Raw genomic sequence first — 20,806 nt, forward strand, 5'->3', positions numbered from 1 at the left:
GCTGCAATGGAGATCAGAGATCCCACGTGCTGCAGCCAAATAAATTAATGAAAAAAGAAAGCTGTGCTATGACAGGACACCTCACTTTTCCAGAGACCCCAGTCCAGAAAACACAAATGGCTGTGAGAGTTGAGAACCTGGAAATAAGCAATAAAAACAAATACGCAGTTAGAAGAGGTGTCCTTAAGTCCGGCTCTAAAATGGAAACATTTACGCCACGACAGCCAGCCAGGCCTTTTCCTTGAACCTGTTTGGTCTTGGTTTGGCTGCAGCTTGGTTGTCTAAAGGTTTTCGCGGCCAAGGCTGACCCGAAGGAAGCGGAGTTAAGAGGTGCAGGCTCATCCACAGTAAGGTGAGCAATACCTGACAGCAGGAAGGAACCGGCAGAAGACCAACTGGATTCAGAAAGCCCCAGGCGTCTCCGGTGCTTTCAGCCTGCTCTGCTCCAAGGTTGCCACCTTCTGCTGCACCAATTGATTGATACTCACTCTGGTGACTCTGAGCCATCTAAACAAGGTTACCACAGCTCAGCATACTCTGTATAAGAAAGCGGGGCAAAGAAATAGAATGCACTTTTTTAAAGTTTGGAATTTCAATGGCTAGTTTCAATTATTCTAGAATATTCTCTAGTGAGTCTGGTACATGTTTTCCTGTATCTACTTATTCTCTGATTATTTTTTGCAAGAAATGACAGAAAGTAAAACAGATGTGGGAAGCCACCAGCTTATACAGACTGGAGGAAAAAATTGGTGTGATAAAGTGACAAATGCTTGGTTTCATAGTGCGTTGTGTCCTAGGAGGCCTGGACCATAGGGGTTAAGGGTCCAGACCGAGACACTGACCGTTGGCATTGGAATCAGGCTTCGCCACTCAATACTTTTCACTAAGTGACTTGGCCTCTCTGTTCCTCAGTTTCCTCACCTGCAGAATGGGTATAAACAAAGTATCTGACAGGATGGTTGTGGCAATTAGATGAAATAATAGTTGTAAGCGTTGAGGTCAGTGGTAACTGTGTAGTCTTCTGGCTAATGTCATTTGTAACTCATCTCCTTCCCTTCTTGCCTTTACTGTTTCAATGCTGTGAGAGGAAGTTAGAGGGTTGGATTGAATACAGTAAAATGAATGCTTAGCAATCATTTTTGATCTCCAGAGTGCAGTACGTGGAGATTTCACTTCAGTGCTAAGATTTTGGCTCTCTTTTCAAAGGTCGATATAATTTTATTCCTGATCAGGTTGCTCCCAAAATATCTCTTGGGTTGTATTAACTGAAGAGGAAAAGAAGTACAGTTTTTTTTTTTTTTTCCTCTCTTTTTCTTGTTTTGTAGTTTGACTGTGTTCAAGTGGCACTGAGTTCATTGAGATAATCCCAGGTATACAGTGTCTGTGACATGATCCACCCTCGCTAGAGTCAAGGATGATTGGGCTGGGGGTGGGGGTTTGGGGGAAGTGTTGGCCCAGGCAGATACAGAAGGGCAGAGTCCCAGTTCCATGATGTCAATCTTGTACCAAATTTCAATGAGCATTATTTTCTACAGGAAATGAAATGATGGAGTGTTTAAAATCTAGAACAGGGTTGGGTAAATGGCATGACTTTTTTTTTCTGATTGGTGTGAACTGTTGGGTTGTTTCTCCTGCAAGGTGAATCGGAAAGTCTTGCTAGGAATGTGGCTCCCCTCACCGCTTGGAGGGGAGTATGTGATCTGTTTGCCAAAGGCCCTGGTAGCCTTCAATCTGTCAAAACGTTGCAAGCTGGGAGCAGTTTGCCAAAGCAAACTATCAAAGTGAAATAACACACGAGTTGCACACACACAGACACACACATGCTCTCCCATTCCCCAAACATTAATTTCGAATTGGGTCAGCAGGAACAAGACTTTGGGCCAGATTGCCAGTGTTTTGAAGAGCTGTGGGCACAGCTATGGACTACCAATTAGATAGGTATGTGTGAGGAGGGTGGGGTGTCCTAAAGTGGAGTCTGCAGTGTAGGGGTGGGAAGCTTCCAGCCCTTGGCCGAGTTTCATCTGGCCCCTGGGGTTATATATTGCTCTGGCTGCTGCGATTGCAGTCCAAAGAATAATTTCCCCTCTGGGGGAATTTATTCTATTCCATTCATAGCAGAGCCCACTTAATAACTAAGATTTTATTCCAGCATCAATTTTATTGGGTACCCCTATGCATCTGAGCCTCACTAGGGCCCGACTTGATGAAGAAAAGAAGCATTTGAACATCTAACGTAACTTGCGTAGCCTTTTTGCAACAAGAAGCACTCACAAACATTTTGTGTAAATCCTTTAAGAACAAATTTGGGGGAAGTCATGTAGAGACTCCAGTATTCTTGCCTGAAAAAAGCCACGGACAGAGGAGCCTGGTGGGCTACAGTTCAAAGGGTCACAAAGAGTCGGACACCACTGAGCAACTGAACACACACATGCAGAGACTCAAAAACATACTGATTTTTATAAATCCCTCGTAAAATAGCTTTTAAAATCTCCCAACATTACTTTGGACACTTTAAAATATGTTAATTTGCACTATTTCCACTCATCTTGAAATTTCACTGGTCACAAGATGATGAAGGCGTATTCATTAATTCAATGAATTAAGCTCTTTCTATATAGCAGACAGTCTGCTTGGTGCTGGGAGATAAAGGAGTGACCAAACAGGCTCCCTGATCTCGTGGAGCTTATATCCTAGTGGGCAGAGGAAGAAGTTTAAGTGAATAAAGACATTCTATGTGAAATGGTAGAGCGTCCCTGGTGGCTCAGTGGTAAAGAATCTGCCTGCCAATGCAGGAGCCACAGGTTCGATCCCTGAGTTGGGGAGATCCGCTGGAGGAGGAAATGACAACCCACTTCACCATTCTTGCCTGGGAAATCTCCTATACAGAGAAGCATGGCAGGCTACAGTCCATGGAGTCACAAAAGAGTTGGACATGACTTAGCAACTAAACAACAACAGCAGGTGAGATGGTAAGTGCTGTGGAGAAATAGAAATAGACTAGGTTGGGAGAGGGTATCCTGGGGAGGGAACATGTTGTAGCCGTATCTGGGAGGAGAGTTGACCAGGCAACCCTGGAATGTAGTTCCTCCAAGAGAGCGGAAAACCTAAAATTTTCCCTTCTCCCACTTTCCACTCCTTCTCCCACTCCAAGTCCCCCTGACTATTATGGCAGTGCAGTCTGGGATGAGTGGTTATGCAAAACAGCTCCTGATTGCATTACAAATATGTGGCTTAGGTGTGTGCCAAGAACTTTGAGGGGCTGAGGTGTAACACATTTCTAGAGCTGCTGTTTGTTTTTTTAACAAAACCACACCAATCTGGTTTTCTTTTTAAATGAGTAAACAGTGCCAGAATGTGTTACAAGTGATTCAGATTTGTGGGCACAGCTTCATAATGTATTTTCTTGCACATAAACTCATTTGAGACAGTCAGGGCGGGTGCCATTATTCCCGTTTTACAGATGGAGGAATTGAGGTGCAAAGGTGATCTGCCCAAGGTTATGTAAGCAAGGAGCATAAACTCCCGAATTGTGATGCCCATATCCCTTGATTTCTAGAACAACCTAAATCTAGTAGGAATGCAAGTAGAAAATAACTTCTTCTCTCATCACCGTGTTCACACCTACTTCCTTAGATGGCCCTGCCTTGTCGAGGGAAGACAGATAGGCAGTTTTCTGGTCCATTGCAGGTTTAATGAGCAGTCTCACTTACAAGTATCAAAAAGCCCCCAAAGATGTGTGTATGTGTAGGAGGGATGGCTTTAATGGTTGCATGTCCATCCTTCTAGAAGTTTTAGTTTCCCTTTAGTAGCTTTAGGTTTCATTTTCCTGGAGTCATTTTTGGATGAATCTAAGACATCAGTAACTTCACCATCCAGACCTGCACCCTTAGCCACCTGTGTGCTGAGCAGCACAAGTCCATGTGCCCGTGCATTGGATAGTACAGAGACAGAACATTTTCACCCTCATAGAAAGTTGTCTTGGACAGCACTGGCTTAGAGCCTCAGCAAGTATAAATCAACTCCTTGATTCTTTTCACCACTCATTTTAATATTTTTCTGAATAGATTCCTTACTTGGAGGGATTTTGTGTGTATTTTGCTACATTAAAAGGAAGTCTAGTCAGATATAAAATCTTTAGTCTCTCATCCAATTTAAAGCTCCTCTCTTCCCACACCCTGGGCCTGGTCTGGCCTCAGAGCACTGTAGTAGGGAAGCGAAGGCTTGGCTGGTTTCTTCGTACTCCTGGTTCCCCTCTGTGCCCTCTCCTTCTGGCCCTTGTTCCTCCAGGATGGAGCATGGGGAGAGAGGCGACTGGGCCTAGAGGATCCCAATAGGAGTGGCGCCCACTCTCAGCTGATGTGGCTGCCTTGGCTCGGCAGATGTCAACACTGTGGATTCTCCTTTCAGGGCACTCTGGCTGGTCCTTTGAAGAACCTCCCCTCACTGGGGTCTCCTGCTGTGGATCCCCTGGTGCAGGCTGTGCAAACATTGGCCGCCCCTTTACCACCTTCCCCCAGCTCCTGGGCCCCATGGGTACACACCTCATATCACCCTGTCTTTTGGGGGTTACCTGATCCTGATGAGTTATCTTCTTTGAGGAGGTCCTTACTGGACAACTTAAGTCCCATTTTCCACAGGCGAACCCCAGTCTCTCCTGCCCCTGCAAGTTATAGGTACACAGGCTGCTCGCACTCCAGCCCTCTCTCATCGCTCTGTGCTCCCAGACACTCCAGATAGGTTTTGACCTTTAGATACTTTTCAGGGGACGATCAGGCACCACTCAGTATACTGCAGACACAGAGGGTCCAGATCCAGCTCTTAAATGGTTGCCCTCCTTATTTCTTCCCCTTGTAGCAGGATGGAGGGGCTGTGCTCAGCACTCCTGTATCCCTAGCAAGTGTGTCCCATTCTCCAGCCCACACCGCGCTCCTTGTTCAGGCCGAAGGTTGAGGATGGGTGGGGCCAGAGGAGGACACCTCCATTTCTGGTCCTGAACAGAGGGTTGCATCCTCCTCTCTGGAATGTGTGCATATGCCAGCCCCTTGGTTCTTAGTTTTGGGGCCTCAATGCAGCAATGCATTTAACACCTTGGTACAGAGGCACCTGGCATCCATGGGGTCAGACATGACTGAGGAACGGAGCAGCAACAACATATCCCTTCCCCCTGCTTCTTGTCCCATCACGTGATCTCTAGCCAGTCTGGCCACATCCATTCTGTGTGGTTTCCTAGAACCGGACTCATTTATACACAGTGGCGGTTAGGGTGGAACTTAGGGTTCCTAGAGATGGTGGGAGCTTTCCTAACTCCACAGGTCTTACCCGCTCCCCCCACCGCCACCCCCGCAGCTTCAGACAGATTTTCCTCATGCCTACCTCTACATAGGACAAGGGCCTGTGGATCCTCTCTCAGCTACGTTGGAGGCCTCTAAAAGGTTGAGAACCACTGGGTTACCTGACTGTGCTCAGGTTTTAACCCTAAGAGGATTCCAAAGACAACCAAGTAGGACCAGTGGCCTTTTCGCCTTGATGCTTCAAACAGTGCCATTGATGACGTGACATCAGGGTGCTCTGGGCATTTAATTAATTGGCAGTGCTTGTTTCTGCTCTGACTCACTAACTGTGCTGGGCGTGTTCACCTCTGTTGTCCTCGGTGATCCTTACATACGGCAACCTTAAGGCTCACAGATGTGAGCTCACCCAGGATCACCTGGATGGGAATGACAGAGTTGGGATTCTAGCCTCAAAGTGTTTGAATCCAAAGCTTCATGCTCATCCAGCTCACCCTGCTGCCTTGGGGCCAGTTGGCTCCTATTTCTACACCTTCTCTTTATTTGATGACAAGCCCTAATCAGGGCTGGTGACAGTAGGGCTTAACACAGCTAATCCCACCCATGGAGAACATATATAACACTGAAGGGCCAAGGACAGAGAGAGGAATGGTTCTGAGGAAGCCTAGGGTGTGGGAGGGGAACTTTCTTGTCCAGGCTCAGAAGCCCCCCTTCTGGGCTAACATTACCACTTCCATGAGGACTTGCATGAGCACTTACTCTGTGCCAGGCACCGTGTGTTATCTTATGCAGCCTTCCCAGACCTCCAGCCAGCTTCTGTTGTATCCTGATCTTACAAGGAAGGAGTGAGTGAGTAAGTGAAGTTGCTCAGTCGTGTCCGACTCTGCGACCCCATGGACTGTAGCCTACCAGATTCCTCCATCCATGGGATTTTCCAGGCAAGAATACTGGAGTGGGGTGCCATTTCCTTCTCCAGGAGATCTTCCCGACCCAGGGATTGAACCTGGGTCTCCCGCATTGACAAGGAAGGAGACTGAGGCTCAAAGAAATTCAATGTCCTGACCTGGAAACCTTGCCAGCAAGTGGTAAAGCAGAGTTTGATCCCCAGGTCTGCCTCATGCCAAGGCCCTGCCCACAGCACTGGGCTGCCTCCTTGCGTGTGGGGCTAGCCCTTTGCATCTTCACTGGGTTTACATCCTAGGGCCCAGTTGGGCTGTGCTCCTTCCCTGTGGCTCAGCTGGTAAAGAATCTGCCTACAATGCCGGAGACCTGGGTTTGATCCCTGGTTTGGGAAGATCCCCTGGAGAAGGGAAAAGCTACCCACTCCAGTATTCTGGCCTGGAGAATTCCATGGACTGTATAGTCCATGGGGTCGCAAAGAGTCGGACACAACTGAGCGACTTTCACTTCCTTCCAAAGATGAAACAGAAATATACTTTTCCACTATATGCTGCTGCCTAGAACACGCTCACAGCTCTGCCTGTTGCTATTTTTCCTTTTCAGTGTCCTGGGTTCCCTCCTGCTGCTTGGACTCCAGCTCGTCTGCCCGCAGCCCTCCACGGAACACAGAAAGGTAAGCCATGGCCTTTCTGTGGCTTTCCTTTTCTGCCAAGGTCCTGGGGTCATACTAGTCATCAATGCCTTGAGTTTTATTCTGTTTGGAGGTGAGTCACTGATGATTCTCAGAGGAAGCACCATTTATAGGACGTTCACCACTCCTAAGTCCTTGACCTTAAAAATGAAGCCAGTGCCCAGGGTCAGTCTCTGATCTGAAAGCAGTGCTGGCCTTGCAGCCCATGTCTGATAGAGTGGGTCAGCTAAGGAGAGGTCAGTGGGCAGACTCTCCCCACTAGGAGTGGAGGAGCACCGGCACGGAGCTTTGACCTCCTCTGGGGGCACCTTCAGTGCAATGGGTATGGATGGTTAGTGCTGTGGTGGGAGCCATCCATGATTTTCCGTAGAAGGACACCAGCCAATAGCCGGGCAGGGAGGGAGAGAACAGGGAAATAAAGACCAGGCCCTCTCTTTTTTCCTCCCCTCCATCTCTTGCTGGTGAGTCCCTCAACCTGAGCCCAATCAAAGTACAGAAAACAAAGAGACCCATCGATGCAGTGCTCAAAGGCCAGCCGTCTGGGCAACAGGGCTGGGTGGAGAAAGGTGGGCAGAGCACCTGGAGGGACATGTGGACAGTATCAGGCACGCTTCCCTTCAGGTTCTGAGTGTTCCGTAGTTGATGAACCATACGCTGGTGCCTAAACAAGCCCAGTGCTGTCCTGCAGCGGAGCGGTGGCATGATTAGTATTTCCTTGAAAATAGGTGCATGATATGACCTTGGGAGAGGCCCTCAAATGCCTTTCTCCTGCCTAAGAACTCCTGGTGTCTAAAGGTGATGAAGTGCAGACACTTCGGAGAGGACTAATAGGCCAGCCATTTGTATCTAAGTGTGACTGAATTGGTTGGAACCTTTCCTAGAGGGGCTTTCATAAGGGAAGTCCAGGAGAGAAGGGAGCCAAGAAACGAGTGTATGTATGGGTTTGCCTAGCTATGCACCTTCTTGGGACAAGTTCTTGATGTTCTTGTCTGATGAGTCTTGTTTCTTTTAGGTCTGTGGATTGTGTTCTGACTTTCTTTCTGGGCCAGATATGAACCTGTATTGTGTGGTGTCCTTCATTAGGGGTCAGCTCCATGAAAGTGGGATCTTACCTATCTTGTTCATTACCCTATTTCTACCTCCTGGAATACAGCCTGGCATGTTGTAGGTGCTCAATAAAACACCTATTGAATGACTGAATGACTGAATGAGTGAGTGGAAAAACTGGCCAAAATCTAAGCATTATTTTGGTAGATGCCTGGCAATTTACACCCCTTTTAAACAGGTAGCTCAGTGGTTAAGAATCCACCTGCCAATACAGGAAACGTGGGTTCGATCCCTGGGTTGGGAAGATCCCCTGGAGAAGGAAATGGCAACCCTCTCTGGTATTTTTGCCTGGAAAATCCCATAGGCAGAGGAGCCTGGCAGGCTACAGTCCATGGTATCGCAAAGAACTGGACATGGCTTAGTGACTAAAAACAATGACAAATACTTTACTGTGTCATTCCCATTCATGATTTCAAGAGTCAGAAAGGACAGCTATTAGAGCTTGAATGTTTATATTCCACCCCAACCCCCTACCCCCATGCTAGCCCAAGATTGGTGTGTTAAAACCTAACCTATGTGATGGTATTTGGAGGTGGGGCCTTTGGGAGGTGATTAGGTGATGGAGTGGGGTCCTCACGAATGGGGTTAGTGCCCTTGTTAGCAGTAGGGGAGAGGTTGCTGCCCCGTCCTGTGAGGATACAATGAGAAGTCTTACCCCAAGGTTGGGACTGTGCTGGCACCCTGACCTCAGACCTCCAGCCTTCAGAACTGTGGGAAATCAGTTTCTGTTGTTTATGCACCACTCGAACTATGATCCTCTGTTTCAGCAGCACAAATTGACTGAGACAGAAATTGGCACTGAGAAGTGGTGATGCTGCTATAACAAATATATACAATGTGGGAGGGGCTTTGGAACTGGATACTTGGTAGAGACTGAGGAGGTTTGAGGTGCAGGCTAGAAAAAACCTGCAATGACATAAATGGGCTTTTTAATAGTGACTCTGCTAAGAGCTCAGCAATGAAAGAGGGGGGCTGTAGAGAAACTCTCAATCTGCCTAGAGAATACCTAAGTAACCTCAACTAAAATGTTGGTAGAAATATGGACGTTAAAGGCCATTCCAATGGGTTCTTAGATGGTAATGAGGAACAAGCTATTGGAAACTGGAAAGGCTGTGCTTGTTATAAAGTGGCAAAGAACTTGGCTTATTCCGGCTGTAGTGTTTTGTGGCAGGTAGGACTTGTAAGGGATGACATCAGATATTTAACCAAAGCCATTTCTAAGCAAAGTGTTGAAGGAGTGGCCTGGTTTCTCTTGACTGCTCATAGTAAAATGTGAGGAGGGAGAACTGATTTAAAGATGGAATTGTTAACTGGAAAGGAAGCAGAGCGCAGAAGTTAAAGATTTGGAAATTCTGCAGCCAATCCTTATTGAAAAGAATGAGAAAGCCTGTCCAGGAAAGAACAAACGCTGAGGGTGTGGTTGGGAGACTGATAAGGCCATTAGTCAGCCATCTTGACAGAAGCCAGAGGCTATTGTCCAAGACAATGGGAGACTGTAAAAGGGGCGGTGGTGCCTTCCGGACCTGGCTCATCTTGGCACCATCTCCCTTTGTGGTTTCCACTCTCCACACTCAGGCTGAGTTCCTAGGCTGCCCCAGGAGCTGCTCCAGTGATGACCCAGCGAGGTTGGGCTGTGCCCAGCAGAGCCTTGGGGGGCATGACTACCTCCACCCGGATTTCAAAGGACAAGGCTTAAGCCAAGGTCCCAGGATGCCAACCCTGGAGAACCACAGTGAGGGCAGGGCAGCCTGGAGCTTTGGGGCCCCAACCTGTTCAGGCAGGGCCGTGGGCCCAGTGGGCCTGGAGAGCAGAGCACAGAGCCAAAGAGAATTATTCTTAAGCCTTTATGAACCTTTCCTGGGTGGGCTGCAGACTTTTCCTCTTCTTCCCCTTTGGAATGGGATTGTCTGTACTCTGCCTGTCTTACCATCATATTTTGGAAGCACATAATGTTTGATTTCACATGTTCATAGCTGGAGAGCAGTTTGCTCATACCTTGCGCATGGACAGTATCAGGCACACTTCCCTTCAGGCTGAAGGGAAGCCCTTCCCGTCCCATGAATCATACCTTGAGTTTCACCTATGTCTGATTTAGATGATATTTAGGTGAGACTTAGAACCTAGACTTTAATAATGATGCTGGAACCAGTAAATGCTTTCTAGGTTATTGGGATGGAATGAATGTATTTTGCCTATAAGAGATGTGTGAATTAGGGGGCCCAGGGATAGAATATTATAGACTACATGTGTCCCCCCAGATTCATATGTTGAAACTAAATCCCCAGTGTGGGGCTCTTTGGAGGTGGGACCTTTGCAAGGTGATTAGGTCATGAGAGGATAAATGGCCCTTATTAAAAGGGTCGTAGAGGAATCTCTTGCTTACTCTGCTATGTGAGGATACAGGGAGACGATTACTGTCAATGAACAAGGAAATTTGTTCTTCCCAGACATCAGATCCACAGGCCCTTTCATCTTGAACACCCCAGCCTTCAGAACTGTGAAAAATAAATTTGTGTTTTCCATAAACCACCCAGTCTATAGCATCGTTTTTATTGCAGCTGGATCAGACAATCGTCTGTTTCCATTATTATGTTCTATTATTTATTAGTGTTTAGAGCTATCAGGGTTATTAATCTTAACAGTTGAATTAATCTACCAGTGTTCTTTTTTTTTTCACCAGTGTTCTTTTTTTCTTTTGCTGTTATTCAAATAGGCCATCATACCTTAAAATAGTTTATAAATGGTCAGTTTACTTTGCTGTGTCTATTAATTTTTCAAGTTAGCCTGAATGATATATATGTAGCCGGAACAAAAGTTTCACAAAAAGGTACTGCCTCCATTTTGCTTTGTTTCTTCCTTTTTTTTTTAAATTTATTCTTTTTATCAAGTTGTACCATAATATGCTTGGTAAGTCTCCACAGTTCTTAAATAGGGTATTTATTCTGAGAAATTTGAAAAATGATTTATGAATCACTTTAGAATGTCAAATTTAAAAATTGAGTAAAAGGTTTCACATTTTAGTGTACTCTTTCTCCTTGTCAAAATATTAAGAACTTTGTAGTAGAAAGTTAGATTAGGAAAATTTTTTTCGAAATCACTTACAGACTCCTTTACTCAGACAGTACACATTTTAGGACAGTTTTCAAATATGATTATGTGCGTTTTAGTTGCCAGGATCATTGTCACTGTCATTCACTTCAGAGAAGGAAGATTCAGCGCTTTTTTGGGTCGCAAATTTCTTCTTGATGTTTTGCTGGAGTGCTGTGAAGCCGCGGCTGTCATCCTGCCTGCCTGACTGTATCCCCAGAGCCCTGGAGCAGCAACAGTGCTGGCAGTAGTAGCATCCATTTATTTCTGCAACATGAGAAATACGGAGATACCTATTAGGGGCCGGAAATGTTTTCCTATAAATGGTCAGGTGTGATTGCTCTAGACTTTCTGGGCTACAAAATCTCTGTCACAACTAGTCAGCTCTGCTTTTGTAGCACAAATTCAGTAATAAACAACTTGTCAATAAATGTATATGGCTGGGTTCCAATAAAACTTTATTTGCAAAACACTGGATTTGGCCCGTAACCCATCGTTTGCCAGCCACTGCTCTAAAGTCAAGATACAGAAGAGTTAACTGTAATTACTTTATATGTATTTCGAAGTTGGAAATTGTCTCCTCCTGGGACCTTAAGAAACACAAAGGATTTGAAGGAAAAAAGTATATTTTTACATGAAAACATAAGAATTATGATTGCTATCAAATTGTTTTTGTTGCTTGGATAAATCATGATTGAATTCCTGCTGACTGCTTTGTGGCAAGATCCACTCTCAATCTGTAGAAGAGAGCAGCAGCAAGAATTAGAAAACCATTTATGGTAAATTCTTAAGGGACAGCATTACGAATTTGTGCGCACTGTAGTTCAGTATGCATATGAAAACCACTCTCCAAAAGACATCTCTTTTTCGTTCTCATTACTATAGCATGTCCAACTTTAGCATATGGAAGCATTTCTACACTGTAAGTTATTCTGAGGAAAAGACATAATTTGTAAACGCTGTCAAATAAACTATGCATTTCTAAATGCTACTCGGGTGACTGGATACATCTCTGTAAAAACTGTCCCATAATGGTGCAGGAAAAGAGGGCTCGAGTGCAGAGTATAAGTAGCTCTTTCAAGATATTTTTATCCAGATGTCTTCCTCTTGCTCCTGATGGATGGCATCAGAAAGGACTGTTCCTCCTCTGTTCTTGGTAGTTATTTAATGACACTTGGCAAGTGATTTCATTTTAGAAACTCTCTGTGGCTTCGTTTGTAGATAAGGTAAGACCAAGAGTGGAAAAAACTTGTCCCAGACTCTAATAAAAACCATACGTTATTAGTACAAGAGAATATGTAGATTGTAGAAAGCTTTTAAGTTAGTGAAAGTGTTCTGTCTGTCTGACAGACGTTCACTGAGCAGGTTGCTTTATAAGTCATAAAATGTATGGTCAACATAATCTATTTAGGAAAAAATCATGAAACATGTAATTTTATTCCTACGAATGGAGAAACATTAATATACTTGAATCACCACTGCTAAACTTTTTTTTTTAAGTTTACTTTTTAATTAAAAGTATGCATGTATATTGGGCTTCCCTGGTAGCTCAGCTGGTAAAGAATCCACCTGCAAGCCAGGAGACCCCGATTCAATTCCTAGGTCAGGAAGATCCCCTGGAGAAGGGATAGGCTACCCACTCCAGTACTCATGGGTTTCCGTGGTGGCTCCGATGGTAAAAAATCCACCTGCGATGTGAGACCCTGGGATTGATCCCTAGGTTGGGAAGATCCCCTGGAGGAGGGCATGGCGACCCACTCCAGTATTTTCACCTGGAGAATCCCCATGGACGCAGGAGCCTGGTGGGCTACAGTCCATGGGGTCACAAAGAGTCAGATACAATAAGCGACTAAGCACAGAACATGCATGTTTATTATAGAAAATTTAGAAAACAATGAAAAACAATGAGGAAGAAAATAAAAACTCATTCCTAGGGCCACCAGCCAAAGAGAAGTGCTCTTCAATCTGTTATTTATAGAAACTTTAAAACAAACAGAAAAAAACCCCAGACATACTATAAAATGAAATAAGAGTAAAGTAAAATATTTGTTTTGCTAACTGGTTTGTAAGTCACAATATGAATAGCTAGGGGCCCTTGTAAAGGGTTTAGAGCCTACTATTACTGTGTACAGGCTTCCCTGGTGGTTCAGTAATAAAGAATCCACCTGCCAATGCAGGAGATGCAGGTTTGATCCCTAGGTTGGGCAGATCTCCTGAAAAAGGAAATGGCAACCTACTCCAGTATTCTTGTCTGGGAAATCTCATGGACAAAGGAGCCTGGTAGGCTATATAGTCCATGGTAGCCCAAAAAGTCAGACATGACTTAGCAATTAAACAACAACTAAAACAACTGACTTCAGATTGCCTCTTGACAATGTCCTACAATTGGATATTGAACAGAAAGCCTATAGAAGGACAAAAAATTTCTCATATTATTTCTCCTGTACTCCACAAAGGAGAAAACAATAAGGTTTTTTGAAGAAAATATATGAAAATATCCTGATGACATGGGATAAGCAAGGGTTTCTTAAACAACACACCAAAAGAACTAATCATAAAAAAATTGAACTCCATGAAAATTGAGTAGTTTCATTTATTATCATACACCCTGAAGAGTGAAAGGATAAGCCAAAGACAGGGTGAAGGTATTCACAATTACATATTTGACCAAAGATTCATACTCAGATTACATAAAGAAACTCTACTGATTATTAAGAAAATGTTAAGCAGTTAAATTTTTAAATGGGCAGAAGACTTGAACAGATGCTTTGTGTAAGAGGATATTCTAATGGCCAATAAGCATATGAAATATGCTCAGTCAGTCAGTTCAGTTACTCAGTTGTGTCTGACCCTGTGATCCCATGGACTGTGCATGCCAGGCTGCCCTGTCTATCACCAACTCCTGGAGCTTGCTCAAACTCATGTGCATCGAGTTGGTAATGCCATCCAACCATCTCATCCTCTGTCACCCCCTTCTCCTCCCACCTTCAATCTTTCCCAGCATCAGGGTCTGTTCCATTGAGTCAGTTCTTCACATCTGGTGGCCAAAGTATTGGAGTTTCAGTTTCAACATCAGTCCTTCCAGTGAATATTCAGGATTGACTGGTTTGATTTCCTTGTAGTCCAAGGGACTCTCAAGAGTCTACTCCAACACCACGGTTCAACAGCATCAATTTTTTGGCACTCAGCTTTCTTTATAGTCCAACCCTCACATACATACATGACTACTGGAAAAACCATAGCTTTGATTAGACAGACCTTTGTTGGCAAAGTAATGTCTCTACTTTTTAATATGCTATCTAGGTTGGTCATAGCTTTTCTTCCAAGGAGAAAGCATCTTTTAATTTCATGGCTGCAATCACCATCTGCAGTGATTTTAGAGCCCCAAAACATAAAGTTGCTCACTGTTTCCATTGTTTCCCCAGTGCGCAATCAAAATCATTAATTAAGTGGGACTTCCCTGGTGATTCAGTGGCTAAGACCCTACTCTCCCAGTGCGGGTGGCCCAGATTCAATCTCTGGTCCAAGAACTAGATCCTGCATGCCACAACTAAGAGTTCTCATGCCACAACTAAAGATCCTGCATGTTGCAATGAAAATTGAAGATCCTGTGAGTTGCAATACAGGAGACATGGGCTCAATCCCTGGGTCGGGAAGATCCATTTCCCTGGAGTAGGAAATGGCAACCCGCTCCAGTGTCCTTGCCTGGAAAATTCCATAGACAGAGGAGCCTGGTGAGCTACAGTCCATGGGGTCACAAGTCAGACGTGACTGAACACACACACACACGCATTGCTCTGGACATCACAAACAGATCATAAAAGCAGTACTGAATGGTTCAAACTGTTTCTAAATAGCTTATCTATCCTACTACAATTTTCAAGAATATGGGAATATGAAAATATCCAGTACCCAACGAGGTAACATTCAAGATGTCTGACATTTAGTCAAAGATTACTAGACATGCACAGAAGTAGAAACACATTAGCATTATTCTCCATAATGAGGAGAACAATCAATTGAAACCAACTCTGAACTGACACAGATACCAGAATTTGAAAACAAGGGTAATAAAAGTTATTAAAACTGTATCCCATATATTCAAAAAGTTAAGTAGAGGTTTGGGAAGTATTAAAAAAAATGTCAAACTTCTGGAGATGAAAATGAAAAATACACTGGATGGGATTAATGGAAGACTAGATGTGGACAATAAGAGAGAACTTGAAGTTACAGGAATATAAACTTTCTAAAAAGAATTTTTAAAAAGATGGTGAGCATTCAGTGAACCCTGTAACGACTTCAGGTGAATTTATGTGTGTGCAGTTGGAGTACCAAAAGGAGAAGAAGTGAGGGGTGACAGAAAAGTATTTTTTTTAATGTTAGGAAATACTCTGATTTTGATTAAAACTATGAATCTAAGAACACCAATGAACTCCAAACACTAGAAACATGAAGAAAATGGCACCTTTACACCATGATCAAATTGCTTAAAATTCAGTGATACAAGGAAACAAAAATTTGAATCCCTTAGGGGGGAAAAAAAACACATTACATCCACAGAAACAAAGAAAAAGATGACAACATATTCCTTGTCTGCTGTCACTCATGCATGTGAAGCAATATCTTTAAAATACTGAAAGAATAAAACTGTCAACCTGGAATTCTATATCCAGAAAAAACATCTTTCAAAAATGAAAGTAAAGACATGTTCATACATAAGTGCTGAGTCACACTTGTAACACCAAAATTGTTAATGGAAATTCTTTAAGCAGAAGGAAAATGATACAAAAAAATATAGATCTATACATGAAATGAACCAGAAATAATAACTACACGGGTAAATATATACAATTTTGAAAAACACTTAAGTATCTTTCAAAGATTGACTCTTTAAATGAAAATAATATAATGTGTTGTAGAGGTAATAATGTTTGTGTAAGTAAAATGTATAGGAACAATATTGTAAATGCCAGAGGAGGATAAATGGAAGTATAATATTATAAGGTTCTTATAATATGTATAAAATTATATATAACTTGAAAGTGGACTATGATAAGTTAAAGATGTAAATTATAAACCTTAAAATAACAGAGTAACAAATCAAAGACTTAACTCACAGAATTGTTTTAGGAAATAAAATAGAGTCATAAAAATACTCCAACAATTCAAAAAAAGACAGAAATAGAAGAAAAAGAGATGGGATAACTAGAAAACGAATAGCAAGTTGATAGACTTAAATATAGTTATATTAATAATCACAAAAACACCTCAACTAAAAGGCAGAGTCTGAGCAGGTTGGATAAAAAACAAGACACTCAACTGTATGCTGTCTACAAGAAACACACTTAACCATAAAGACACAGATTAGGTTAAAATTAGAAGGATGGAAGAAGACATACCATGTTAACATTAGTCAAAAGGAAGCTAGAGAGACTCTATCAATATCAGATAAAGTAGATTTTAGAGCAAAGACTATTACCAGATATAAAAAAGTCATTTCATGATGTTAAAGGGGTCGGTTCATCAGAGGACATAACAATCCGAAACATTTATGTACCTAATAATAGAGCTTCAAATTACTGAAGTAAATCTGAATAACTGCAAGGAGAAACAGAAAAATCCACAATTACTGCCTGAGGTTTTAATGGTGGTAGTTTAATCGCGAAGTCATGTCCTACTCTTGTAACCCCGTGGACTGGAGCCTGCCATGGGATTTCCCAGCAAGAATGCTGGAGTGAATTGCCATTTTCTCCTCCTTGGGATATTCCCAACCTGGGGATGAATCTGGGTCTCCTGCATTGATTGCATGCAGAGTTTTTACCAACTGAGCCACCCCCTTTCCAAACCCTGATAGAGTACTTAAACAGAAAAATCAGTAAGAATGGAGAAAATTTGACTATGACTATCAGTCAACTGGACCCAATGGACATTTGTAGAACATTCCCCCAAACAAAACCAGATATATATTCTTTTAAGATGCATGAAGAACACTTACTAATATAAATCATATTTGGGGCCATAAAGCAAGTCTCAATAGACATGATTCAAATCACAGTTTATTCTCTAATCACCGTGGAATTGATTTAGCAATCAATATAAAAGATATCTGGAGAATTCCTAAATATTTGGAATGGAATAAAACATTTCTAAATAATCCATCTCAAAGAAGAGATGAAAGAGAAATTAAAAATTATTTTGACCTGAATGAAATTAAAAACACAAAATATTAGGAATTGTGAGATGCTGCTAAAATAGCACACAGGGGGAAATTTGTATAACTAATCAACTATAAAGACAAAAAAGGTCTCAAATCAGTAACCTCAGCTTTCCACCATAAACAACTAGAAAGAGAACAGTGATTAAACTCAAAGTAAGAAGAAAGGAAATAATAAAGATCAAAGCAGAAGCCTCTAAAGTAGAAACAGAAAAACCATAAAGGAAACCATTTATTCCAAAAGTTGGTTCTTTGAACGATCAATGAAATGAATAAATCTTGAACCAGAATCATTAGAGAAAAAATTGAAGATATAAATGATCATTATCAGGAGACAGAGTGGTAACATCACCACAGATTCTGTAGATATTAATAAGGATAAGAGAATATTATGAATTCTTTATTTTTATAAATTCAACAACTTAGATGAAAAAGACAAATCATCTGAAAGATACAAACTACCAAAGCTCACTTAAAAAGAAATAGATAAACTGAATATTCTATATTTATTGGAGAAATAGAATTTGTAGTTAAAAACCTTCCTGCAAAAAAAAAACTCCTGATGGCTTTTCTGATGAATTCTTATAAGCATTTAAGGAAGAAAATAGTACTAATTTTACACAAACTCTTCTAGAAAATTGAAGAGGAAGAGAACTTCCCAACTCATTCTATGAGACCAGCATTACAAACCAAAGACAAATAAAGATGTTAAGAGATAAGAAAATTATAGATGGTTGTTCATAATGAACATAGATACAAAAGCTCTAATTAAAATTTTAGCAAATTAAATCCGACATTATAAGAAATGATATGCATCATCAATAACTGGGCTTTATTCCAAGCATTCAAGTTTGGTTCAACATTTAGAAACGAACTGGTATACAAACTAAAAAAGATAAGTCATATGGCTACCTCCTTAAATGCAGAGAATTTTTGACAAAATCTGATCTCCATTCCTGATAAAAACTCTCAGCAAAGTAGAAATAAAAGGAAACTTGATTTAACCTGATAAAGGACATTTCCTTAAAACCTATAGCTAATGACAGAGGATGAGAGTGGATGGCATCACCAGTTCAGTGGACATGAACTTGGTCAAATTCCAGGAGATGGTGAGGGACAAGGAAGCCTGGAATGCTGCCGTCCATGGGGTCGCAAAGAGTCGGACACGACTTAGCGACTTAACAGCAACAACAACCATTCTTAACGGCGAAGGACTGAATGTTTTCCTTCTAAGATCAAGAAAAGACAATGATATTTTCCGTCACCACTTCTTTTTTTTATGTTTATATATTTATTTCTTTGGGGCTGCGCTGGGTGTTCGTTGCTGTGCAAGCTTTTCTCTAGCTGTAGCCAGCAGGGACCACTCGGGTTGTGGTGCGCGGGCTTCTCACTGCACTGGCGTCTCTAGCTGCGGAGCACGGGCGCTGGGGCGTGCGTGCTTCAGGAGTTGTGGCGTAAGGGCTCAGTGGTTCGGTTCCTCGGCTCTAGAGCATACATAGGCTCGCTAGTTGTGGCACAGAGGCTTGGTTGCTTCACAGCGTGTGGGATCTTCCAGGATTAGTCTCCTGCTTTGGCGGGGCATTCTCTACTACTGAACCACCAGGGAAGCGCCCTCACTGATTCTGTTGTGCACGGGATTGGAGGCTCTAACCAATGCATTCAGGCAATGGAAAGAAACAAGACGTATACAGATTGGAAAGAAGTAAACTTGTCTTTATTTTCAGACAGCAGAATTGTCTGTAGAAAATCTGATAATATATAAGAAAGACCATAAGTGAGTTTAGCTAAATTATTGATATAAGATCAATATGGAAAGAATTAATTGTATTTCTATAACTGCCAATGAATAATAGAAAATTAAGTTAAAAAAAGAAATCATTTACAAAATCTGACAAAAGATGTGAAAGATCTATACATTTATACCTATAAAACATTGTTGAGAGAAATTACAGTTAAATGGAGAAATATACTATTTTTATGAGTAGGGAACTCAATATTATTAAGATGATCATCTGCCAAACTTGATCTATAGATTTAACACAATTTCAATAAAATTCCCAGAAGACTTTTTACAAAAATTAACAGATATATTTAAGAACCCTTTTTGAAATGCAGAGGACCTTGAATAGCCAAAACAAATTTCAAGAAAAAGAACAAAATCCCAGGAGCTACACTGTCTAATATTCGCATTATTATAAAGCTACAGTCAGGAAGTGAAGTGAAAGTCGCTTAGTGGTGTCTGACCCCTGGCAACCCCATGGACTGTAGCCTGCCAGGCTCCTCTGTCCATGGAATTCTCCAGGCAAGAATGCTGGAGTGAGTAGCCATTCCCTTCTCCAGGGGATCTTCCCAACCCAAGGATTGAACTCAGGTCTCCCACACACTGCAGGTGGATTCTTTACCATCTGAGTCACAGGGGAAGCCCATGTTTTTTGGCATCAAGGTAGATAAACAGTGTAACAGAATACAGTATAGAAATAAATCCACAAATATATGGTCAACTGATTTTTGGGAAAAAATGCAAAGGTAATTCAATGGAAAAAGGGTAATATTTCAATAAATAATCCTGGGACAATTGGGTATCCACATGCAAAAGAGTGAATAGTCAATCCATACCTTGTTCAATATGCAAAAATTAACTCAAAATGGATCATAAATCTAAATGTAAAACCTAAGTCTTTAAAACTTCTAGAAGGAAACAAAGGAGAAAATATTTGTTACTAGAACTAGCTAGAGATGTTATTTTTTAGATGCATCATCAAAGTCATGACCCATAAAAGAAAGAGTTGATTGGTTAAATTTTTTGAAACTACTAACTTCTACTCTTTTAAGAAGGGAAAGACAAGCCACAGACTGAGAGAAAATATTTACAAAGCATATATTGATACAGTACTTGTGTTCAGTATATATAAGGAGCACTCAAAACCCGATAATAAAGAAAAACAACCTGATACAAGAGTAAGCAAGGGGTGTGAAATGATGCTTCATTAAGGAAGGTACCTGGCTGGCAAATAAGCTCAGGAAAAGATGCTCAACGTCGTTAGTCATTCAGTTCAGTTCAGTCACTCAGTCGTGTCCAACTCTTTGCGACCCCATGAATGGCAGCACGCCAGGCCTCCCTGTCCATCACCAACTCCTGGAGTTCACTCAAACTCTTGTCCATCAAGTTGGTAATGCGATCCAGCCATCTCATCCTCTGTTGCCCCCTTTTCCTCCTGCCGCCAATCCCTCCCAGCATCAGAGTCTTTTCCAATGAGTCAACTCTTCGCATGAGGTGGCCAAAGTACTGGAGTTTCACCTTCAGCATCAGTCCTTCCAAAGAACACCCAGGGCTGATCTCCTTTAGAATGGACTGGTTGGATCTCCTTGCAGTCCAAGGGACTCTCAAGAGTCTTCTCCAACACCACAGTTCGAAAGCATCAATTCTTCGGCACTCAGCTTTCTTCACAGTCCAACTCTCACATCCATACATGACCACAGGAAAAACCATAGCCTTGACTAGATGGACCTTTGTTGGCA

General features: G+C 42.3%; 1 protein-coding gene across 1 annotated transcript in view; it reads left to right on the forward strand.

Moving 5' to 3' along the window:
• Positions 1–6,735: 6,735 nt before the first annotated feature.
• Positions 6,736–20,806, forward strand: part of THSD4 (thrombospondin type 1 domain containing 4) — a 614,837-nt gene continuing 600,766 nt past the window's right edge. Inside the window, exon 1 of the mRNA XM_052646870.1 lies at positions 6,736–6,861. Coding sequence (XP_052502830.1) covers positions 6,736–6,861 — 126 coding nt within the window. The remainder of the gene's footprint in view (positions 6,862–20,806) is intronic.

This window comes from Budorcas taxicolor, chromosome 10, assembly GCF_023091745.1.
Source record: "Budorcas taxicolor isolate Tak-1 chromosome 10, Takin1.1, whole genome shotgun sequence".
Lineage (NCBI taxonomy): Eukaryota > Metazoa > Chordata > Mammalia > Artiodactyla > Bovidae > Budorcas > Budorcas taxicolor.